The 10,407-nt window shown below is 41.2% G+C and overlaps 1 protein-coding gene across 10 annotated transcripts in view; it reads right to left on the bottom strand.

Moving 5' to 3' along the window:
- Positions 1-960: 960 nt before the first annotated feature.
- LOC122551847 (LIM domain-binding protein 2) overlaps positions 961-10,407 on the bottom strand; it is a 289,549-nt gene continuing 280,102 nt past the window's right edge. For 6 of the 10 annotated variants that reach the window (XM_043694407.1, XM_043694446.1, XM_043694435.1 and 3 more), the window contains one exon: positions 961-1,723. In XM_043694407.1, coding sequence (XP_043550342.1) covers positions 1,493-1,723 — 231 coding nt within the window. In that variant the 3' untranslated portion in view covers positions 961-1,492. The remainder of the gene's footprint in view (positions 1,724-10,407) is intronic. The other 4 variants (XM_043694388.1, XM_043694398.1, XM_043694421.1 and 1 more) reach the window with 1 other exon arrangement.

The raw sequence follows: 10,407 nt of genomic DNA, 5'->3' as shown, positions 1-10,407 counted from the left end.
AATAAGGTCATCCCTCTGCCTCCAATGCTCCAGGAAAAACAGCCCCAGCCAATTCAACCTATAGCTCAAATCCTCCAACCCTGGCAACGTCCTTGTAAGTCCTTTCTGAACCCTTTCAAGTTTCACAACATCTTTCCGATAGGAAGGAGACCAGAATTGCACGCAATATTACAACAGTGGCCTAACCAATGCCCTGTACAGCTGCAACATGACCTCCCAATTCCTATATTTAATGCTCTGACCAATAAAGGAAAGCATACCAAACACCTTCTTCACTGTCCTATCTCCCTGTGACTCCACTTTCAAGGAGCTATGAATCTGCACTCCAAGGTCTCTTTGTTCAGCAACACTCCCCAGGACCTTACCATTAAGTGTATAAGTCCTGCTCTGATTTGCTTTCCCAAAATGCAGCACCTCACATTTATCTGAATTAAACATCATCTGCCACTCCTCAGCCCATTGGCCATCTGATCACGATCCTGTTGTCCTTTGAGGTAATCTTCTTCGCTGTCCACTGCACCTCCAATTTTGGAGTCATCTGCAAACTTACTAAGTATACCTCTTATGCTCACATCCAAATTATTTATACAAATGACGAAACGTAGTGGACCCAGCACCAATCCTTGAGGCACTCCACTGGTCACAGGCCTCCAGTCTGAAAAGCAACCCTCCACCACAAGTCATGGGGAGAATGTAGAAACTCCACACAGATGGTCACCCAAGGCTGGAAGCAAACCCAGGTCCCCAGCACTGTGAGGCAGTCGTGCTGACTGCTAAGCCACTGTGCTGCCCACATTGGGTCATTGCTATATTACATCTGTCACATATTTCTGCAACCTAAGTTATGCATATTACAGAAAAAAGTCAATTTATCAATATTTTATCATTATTTATATGTAAGTTCTCTTGACTGAGTAGAAAACCTTTCAACTGTGATTAACTACTTCCAGACAATGTCCATTTATGTTACCACTGTTTATTGGCACACTTAATTAATGGCAAAGCATACATAAAATACATCTGTATAATGACACAAAGACTCATTTCTAATTTTCACATATTGTGCTGAACATTTATGTGAATGAAATAGTTTCTGCTCTAAATTATCTTTTAGGCCTCTTACAAAAAGCTTACATAAATACACAAGCAAAAGGTGGACCAGCAAAGGTTCCAGCAAAACCTGAATATAAACGATAATCACTACCAGATTTCCATGATAGCAATTGTTCAAACTTAGGAACAATTCAAAGAAACCACAAACATGTCACACTAAAATTCCCACAAAATATAATGGGTTGCATGGCTTATAATACCAAGTGGGTTTTTAAAGCTTTAAATATGAACTTACTAAATTAAAGTAGAAGTTTTAATATTTTAATACTGCTGACTGCAAACATTTTCAAACAAGAAACGTTCATGTGCAGCATGAAGAAAGGACGGGTCAGAGAGGAAAAGCACAAAATTTTTTTTAATAAAAGTGATATGTTCTGGTTTATTGAGAGGCTTGTGGTGTGGGATTTTCTGATTTACTCTCCTGACTGGACTGGGCTTTGCTGTTCCAGGGACTATTACTTCCCAGTGCAGGAGAGTTATTGAAATCTTCCTCATCATCAATGCCATTTGCTGCATCATATTGTGTATTCTCTAATCGAGTGATTAGTCGCTCGTCCTCATCCCCGAATTCTCCTCCCATCAACGTAGGTTCGCCCACCACCATAACATCCTATAATAGGAACAAATAGTCATGTGGTAAAACATTGCAGAGATTTTGTTTGAATAGCTGTGAATTGGAATATAGGTGTGTCTGGTAAACATATTCCATAACTTTTGATATGATTGATAGTTAAGGTAAACTTTATCTTTCACTTAACCAACAAAACTCAAATCTGTCAACCAACTACCTCTACTTACAATTCAACAAAATTGTACAGCATGTATTAAGCAAGTCACTATTTTGTCAAATGTTAATCGGATACAACAGTTCCTAATCTTTATAAATATAACTTATTTTTAAACACATTTTAACCTGTTTCCTTAGATGCCAAACAAAATTTGATGCAGCATTGCAAGTAAAGGTACTCTGCATTCAGTGACCACTAGATGGTGCATCTGCTCTGTTTATAGCATATTTTAATGCAAGAAAAGAACCATTGAAACAAATGCTGTTCAAATATATAACATGTGCCATTTGCAATTTACCAGGTTTATCACTTAATGGTATATCTTCCATATATCATCACCGTTATATTTTCTTTCTGTGTGTTCATCGCAAATTTTCTAGAGTATCACTAGATAAAATCTGATTAATGGTCTTGCACGTTTCTCATAACATGTGAAACACATAAGTATAATCCTACTGATTACTGCAATTTAATTAATACTTTCAAGTTAAGGCTTGAAAAGAAAACACACAACTTGACAACATTTATGCTTTGTTCAGAAATGTAGATACATAACAATTGTGGAATTAAAGAATATTATATGAAAAGCAATTCAAAGCAAACTTTTGAAAATGAAGGCTTTCAGCTCAAAATTATTTTTCAGTTATTTCTAAAAGGAAGTATAAACAGAGGTGAAATTTCATTTGCATTTCTACATAGAATTGGTTTGAATCTATTTAAACAAACTTCAAACTTGACTGCACCTGATAAATTACTTTTTTACAATATATTTTTGGTATAAAATAGCCTATTTTATATGTTGTCAGGGTAACATTGCTTTACTTAACAGGACTCTTTCTTTATTTATTTATCTAGCTCATATTCTGATGTATTTGAATTAGAGCTAGGGTAAACATTTTCCAATTTTTAAAATCTAAGTGTAGTCTTGAGAAGTCAGTGTAATTATTTCAAATTCAAAAGATATCATCAACCTGTTTCCAATAACCTGTTTCCATTAGAAATATTCTTTAGCTAGCTACATTTTTGAGATCTCATCATTAATATCAATTTGAATATCGTTCATTCAAGCATAAAGTCTGTTACATTTACTTAAAATCATCAAACATAATTCCCAGAGGAAGTTCTGTCTTTATAAAGGAAAGTCCAAATTACATCCTATCTGTAGAAAAGAAAAGAATCACAAAAAAAAACATTTGTTCCAAGCAACAAACCTTTGTGTTTAACCCTTAAATTTTGCATTAAGATGAATCCACTTGCCTGAGATTCAGAGATTAATTATTTTAGAAATGTGGGAAACAAAGCAACACACAGAACTGCAAACAATTGTAATCTATTTCAATCCTTTGTGTAATAACAAAAAAAAAGTACTGGAAGAATTTAGCACGTCAGACAGCATCTGTGGAACAAGACAAATCTAACCTTAGAAGTAGATTGATCTTTTCAAGACACTTGACCTGAACTGTAACATTGAGCTGAATTTTCCAGTCCTGAATTATGTGGGAGTCAGTTCAGAGAATATGACAAGATTTTTTAAAAAGTAGTCTCTTACATGGATAGAAACAAGTCCAGTTTTCCAAAGATTTAATGGTGAGATGAGTATCTCACTGCTAGTGGTAAGAGGCTGCTTTACATGCAGTTACATCCCTCATTATTATCTTTTCCCATCTTCTCAATATTGAGTTTGTTATTCTTCAATGCGACAAAGCGAAATTAGGTGATTACAGTTCCTAACATGAATATCGGGTGAGGTACACAGTAGCTCCAGCTTGCTCCTCCAAAACTCTATCTTGGGCAGTAATTCCAACAACTCAGGGCATGCTCAATGGACAACCTGTAGCCCTGTCCACAGACACTGGCATCGGACATGCACCAGCCTCACCACATCATCATGACACGCCTCTGACTTACTTTACAATTATTCACTTTAATGCTGCACTTTGGAACACACTAACATTTTTCATTCTTATGGCTGTTGCTTTGTGCACAGGATCAGGCACATATCACATTCTTTCTTAGTGCTTATTCACTTCATAAATGCTCACAGCATCTTTGCCTTGCCTTGTCTTTTTACACATTTTTTACTCTTTTTACACATTGCCACCTCATTCAGAGCATACAGGCTCACAGTAATTCTTTAGTGCAGACAACAACAATATCAACATCCCTGGATATATCCTGTCCCACTGACAGGACAGACCAACCAGAGGTGGCAGAACAGTTGGGAGCTGCCCTTGGAGTCCTCAACATTGACTCCAGACTTCATGGCATCAGGTTAAAGACAAACAAGGAAACCTCCTACTGATTACAATGTACTACTCTCCTCAGTTGATGAATAGTACTCCATCATGTTGAACACACCTGGAAGAAGCATTGCTGTTGGCAAGGATGTAAAATATACAAGAACGGGGGGGGGGATTTCGATCCACCACAAAGAGTGGCTCAGTAGCAGTACTAAAGGACATAGCTGCTAGACTGGGTCTTTGGCAAGTGAGGAAACCAATAAGATGAAAAAACATACCTGATCTCATCCTTACTAATCTGCTAGCTGCATATGCATCTGTCTATGACAGTATCGGTAAGAGTGATATTGTACTGCCCTGTGAAGATGAAATCCTGCCTTCACATTGAGAATACCCTTCATTGTGTTGTGTGGCACTCTCATCGTCCTAAATGGATAAACTCTGAACAGATTTGGCAAATCTAGACTGGGCATCCACGAGGTGCTGTGGATCATCAACAGCAGAATTGTACTCCAACACAATCTGCAACATTATGGTCTGGCTTATCCCCAACTCAACCATTACCATCAAGCAGTGCCGGAGGGCATGCCAGGAGCAGGAGCAGGCATACTTAAAAATGAGGTGTCAAACCTGGTGAAGCCACCAAACAGGACTGTGCGCCAGACAGCATAAGCAGCAAGTGATAGACAGAACAAAGTGATACCACAACTAATAGATCAGAGCCAAGCTCTGCAGTCCTGCTACATCCAGTCATGAATATGGTAGACAATTAAGCAATTCACCGATGGAGGAGACTCCACAACAATCCCCATCATCAATGGTGGAAGAGCCCAGCATGTCAGTGCAAAATGTAAGGCTGATTCACATCAATCTTCAGCCAGAAGAGCTAAGTGAATGATCCATCTCGGCTTCTTCCAAAGGTCTCCAGAATTTCAGATGTCAGTCAATTCACTTCTCTTTATGTGATATCAAGAAGCAGTTGGAGGCACTGGATACTGCAAGGCTGTAGGCCGCTCCCCTAGCTTATCCAGTACAGTTACAACACTCGCATCTATAAAACAATGTGTAAAATTGCCCAGGTGTGTTTTATACACAAAAAGCTGAGCAAATTGAAGCTAGCCATTTAACTGCCCTTGATCATCAGTAAAGTGATGGAAGATGTTATCAACAGTGCTATCAAACACCACTTGCTCAGCGACAACCTGCTCACTGACAGCCAATTTTGGTTCCACCAGGACAACATCAGCTCCCAACTTCATTAAGCCTTGAGTGAATGTGAACAAAACAGCTCAATTCCAGAGGTGTGGTGAGGTGAGAGTGACAGCTCTTTACAGGCCACATTTAATCAAGATAGCATCAATGGGAATCAGATGGCAAATTCTACAGTGGTTACAGTCATACCTGGCACGTAGGCAGATGGTTGTGATTGTTGGAAGTCAGTCACCTCAGCTTCAGGACATCACAACAGGAATTCCTTGAGTTACTGTCCTCAACCTAATCATCTTTAGCTGCTTTATCAATTACCTTACCTCCATCATAAGGTCAGAAGTGGGGATAATAAATGATGATTGCATAATGTTCAATACCATTCATGACTCCTCAGATATTGAAGCAGTCCATGTTCAAATGCAACAAGATCTGGACACTTTCCTAACTTGAGTTGACAGTGGAAAGTAACATTCATGCCAGAAATACCAGGCAATGATCCTCTCCAATAAGACACAGTCAAACCACCATCCCTTGACATTCAATGGTGCTATCTTCACTGAATATGCCGTGGAGTCACCATTGACCAGAAACTCAACTGGACTCATTATATAAATACAGTAGCTAGAAGAGCAGATCAGAGGCTAGGAATACTGTGGTGAGTAATTCACCTCTTGACTCGCCATAGCCTGTCCATCATCGACAAGGCATAAGTCAAGAGTGTGAAGGATGAGTGCAAGTCTAACATCAGTCCAGAAACTTGACACCATCCAGGATAAAGCAGCCAGCTTGATTGGGATTACATCCACAAGCATAGTCTCCTTCCACCACTGAATTAGCCATTTGGATACAGAACTGGCTCAAAGGTAGAAGATAGAGGGTGGTGGTGGAGGATTATTTTTCAGTCTGTAGGCCTGTGACTAGCAGTGTTCCACAAGGATTGGTGCTGGGTCTACTGCTTTTGGTCATATATGTAAATGATTTGGATGTAAACATAGGAGGTACATTACTAAGTTTGCAGATGACAAACTATTGGTGGTATAGTGTATAGCAAAGATGGACCAATGAGGAGTGACAGATGGAGTTTAATTTACATAAATGTTAGGTGCAGCATTTTTGAAAGGCAAATCAGAGTAGGACTTATACACTTAATGATAAAGTCCTGGGGAGTGTTGCTGAACAAAGAGACCTTGGAATGCAGGTTCATAGTTTCTTGAAAGTGGAGTTGCGGGTAAATAGGATAGTGAAGGTGGCATTTGATATGTTTGCTTTTATTGGTCAATGCATTGAGTATAGGAGTTGGGAGGTCATGGAGTGGCTATACAGGACATTGGTTAGGCCATTTTTGGTTATTGCATGCAATTCTAGTCTCCCTCATTTTGGAAGGTTGATGTGAAACTTGAAATGGCTCAGAAAAGATTTACAAGGATGTTGCCTGGGTTGGAGTGTTTCAGCTATACGGAGAAAATTGAATAGGCTCGGGTTATTTTCCCAGGAGCGTTGGAGGCTGAGGGGTGACCTAATAGAGACTTATACAATCATGAGGGGCATGAATAGGGTGAATAGACAAAGTATTTTCCCTGGAGTGGGGGAGTCCAAAACTAGAGGGCAGAAGTTAGGGTGAGAGGGAAATGATTCAAAAAGGAACTAAAGGCCAACTTTACATGCATAGGGTGGTGTGTGTATAGATAAGCTGCCAAAGTGTTGTAGGTTGGTCTAATTACAATATTTAAAAGGTTTCTGGATGGGTAAATGAATAGGAAAGATTTATAGGATATGGGCCAAAGGCTGAAAAATGTTACTACATTTATTTAGGATATCTGATCGGCATGGACAAGATAGACTGAAAGGTCTTTTTCTGTGCTGTTCATTGCTGTGACTCTATGATGGTCAGAAGCAGCACTGTGTGCTATCTACAAGATGAACCACACAAGTTCACCAAAAATCTTAGACATGACCTTGGAGTGCAGGTTCATAGCTCCTTGAAAGTGGAGTCACAGGTAGATAGGATAGTGAAGAAGGCGTTTGGTATGCTTGAAATAGGCAAAGTCTTTTCCTTGGGGTCGGGGAGTCCAGAACTAGAGGGCATAAGTTTAGGGTGAGCGGGGAAAGATATAAAAGAGACTAAGGGTCAACTTTTTCACGCAGAAGGTGGTACGTGTATGGAATGATCTGTCAGAGGATGTAGTGGAGGCTGGTACAATTGCAACATTTAAGAGGCATTTGAATGGGTATATGAATAGGAAGGGTTTGGAGGGATATGGGCCGGGTGTTGGCAGGTGGGACTAGATTGGGTTGGGATATCTGGTCGGCATGAAAGGGTTGGACCGAAGGGTCTGTTTCCATGCTGTACATCTCTATGACTCTATGTCCTTCCAAACCTATAGCCGCTTCCATCCAGAAAGATAAGGGCAGTGGATCCATGACTTGCAACTTTCTCTCCAAGCCACTCCTCATCCTGACTTGGAAATATATTGTCGTCCCTTCACTGTTGCTGTGTCAAAATCCTGGAATTGCCTCACTAAGGGCATTACGGGGCTACCTACAGCACATGGACTGTAGCAGTTCAAGAAAGCAGCTCACCATCACCTTCTCAAAGACAACTAGGGACGGAAAAGTGCTGGCCAATCAATGATGCCCATGAGTGACTTAAAAAAAACACAGCTTGTCATGTTGTCAGCAGTGATCAGTTAAGGGGCTGGATATTTTGCTGTACAACTGTTTGCTACATCAAATTCACAATTGAAGCTTGCAAAAGCAGCTTACACGATAAATACTCCAGCCAACAAGTCATGCCCCCAAATTTAAGGAGTTTAGTCCTTGGTCAGGACAAGGATGACTCTTGTTATCCATCATTTGAGGATATCCTTCCAAATCAGTCAGAGGGTGATGAGGCATACTCAGTCCTCCGGGTCTATTCACAAAAGTCAAGCCAAGTTATAAAGGGCCGCTGCTGTAGAAGTGAAGTCGGGAAAATCAATTCTGGGAATTTGGGGTAGCATACTGAGATGCAGAGGAGACAGGCATTGCACAGTCTCCTCTTCAGAGACTTCTATGTCCCAACATATCAAGGCCTTTGCTTAACTGTCATTTGTGTCTGCTGCGAATGGTATTTGCTTACATTACTAAAGCCCGGTTAGGTTTCTGATATTCCCACTTGGAATCCTGATTAATTGATCCAACGAAGTAGGGCTAATTGCCACCATCATTATGGTTTAACAGTGATGTAGGGAAATCAAGGTGGAACAAAAGTACCAGCAAGCCCAGGGCTAATGGAAAGCTCCAGCTGATGCTGAGCAGTCTCCACAGAAACATTTGCAGCTGAAGGTCTCCTGGAGACCTTGAATCAATGACACAGGAAATCAGAGTCCATCATCCTCAATATCATTTCTTCCAAATGAGGGAATAGCATTCCCACCGCAGACCAAGGATGTCCTGAGACACAGCTGCAGAATGTAAATGGCGGATGGCCATCCTATCATGCTGGTGATAGCTGAGTGTAATTTTTATGCAACTGGCTGTTTCCAAGGATCCGCTGAGGTCTTACAATCCTCAACCCACAAATGAATCAAGGGTATTACTGATGCAGTTTGTGACAGATTCTACATTCATCGCCTTTCCCTGAGTTGAGATCAGTGCTGTAACCTGGACAGCAGGCCTTTCCAACATAGCTGGTTTCCACTAGGTGCAGAGCACATTTGGTTATACTGTGTTGCATGTAAAGTGCTGTATCATAATGCAGCTGTTTTAATTAGTTAAACAGAGGAGACAGAGGGTGGTGACAGAGGTTCTGTCCCTGTTGCTCAGAAGGGAGAAGGGGACATGAGCAGAGCATTAATCATTGGGGACTCCATAGTTAGGGGGACAGACTGAAGGTTCTGTGGGAACGAGAGAGACTCACAGTTGCTGTGTTGCCTCGCAGGTACCAGGGTTCGTGATGTTCCTGATTGTGTTTTCGGGATCCTTGACGGGAAGGGGGAGCAGCCCCAAGCCGTGGTCCACATCGGCACTAACAACATAGGTAGGAAAAGGGATGGGTATTTAAGGCAGAAATTCAAGGAGCTAGGGTGGAAGCTTAGTGCTAGAACAAACAGAGTTGTTATGTCTGTTTGTTGCCCATGCCATGTGGTAGCGAGGTGAGGAATAGAGAGAGAGAGGAGTTGAACACGTGGCAGGAGGGATGGTGCAGGAGGGAGGATTTTGGATACCTTGATATTTGGGGCTCATTCTGGGATAGGTGGGACCTCTACAACAGGATGGTCTACACCTGAACCAAAGGAGTACAAATATCCTGGGGGGAAAATTTGCTAATGTTCTTTAGGAGTATTTGAACTAATTCAGCAGGGTGATGGGAACCTAAATTATAGTTCCCCCCTAAATTATAGTTCCCTCGCATTTTAAGTGCGAGCAGCAGCGGAGAAGGAGTGGGAGCAGCGGAGGAAGTCACGTGGACCGGAGGGGCAGCTGGGAAGGAAAGCAGTGACCATATATATCAGCAAGGCGGCTAAACCCGAGACTCTACAACTGTAGTGTCTCCCACCCGCCCTCCTCCTCTAACCTAGTTAATAAGTAGGAAGAGTGGGAGCGACGACCAGGGGACTGCTGGTAATATATCTGGGAAGTGGCTGAACCCGAGACACTACATGTGTTGTGTCTCCCACACACCCCCACCCACCCCCACACCCTCCTCTAACCAAAAATAGGACTCTGGTTTGTTAAGGTAAGGATTTTCTATTTCTTTATCGGTGAATGGTTAAAAATTTACTTTTTATGCTTTATCTATTAATTGGTTCTTAGAAAAAGACTATAGCAGAGATGTATCAGAAAGTATTTCAACTCAAACCTATACGAAGTAATAAAGTAATTAACTAAGCAGAGATGGCTGGGCAGGTGATGTGCTGTAGCTGTATGATGTGGGAGCTGGCTGATCCCATTTTGAATGGCAGTGACTATATCTGCAGCAAGTGTTGGTTGCTGGAAGAACTCCAGATCAGAATTGATGATCTGGAATCTGAGCTTCAAACACTGCGGCACATCCGGGAGGGGGAGAGTTACCTGGA

Source organism: Chiloscyllium plagiosum, chromosome 1 (genome assembly GCF_004010195.1).
Source record: "Chiloscyllium plagiosum isolate BGI_BamShark_2017 chromosome 1, ASM401019v2, whole genome shotgun sequence".
In the NCBI taxonomy this organism is placed as follows: Eukaryota; Metazoa; Chordata; class Chondrichthyes; order Orectolobiformes; family Hemiscylliidae; genus Chiloscyllium; species Chiloscyllium plagiosum.
This window is presented reverse-complemented; position numbering and strand designations above follow the sequence as displayed.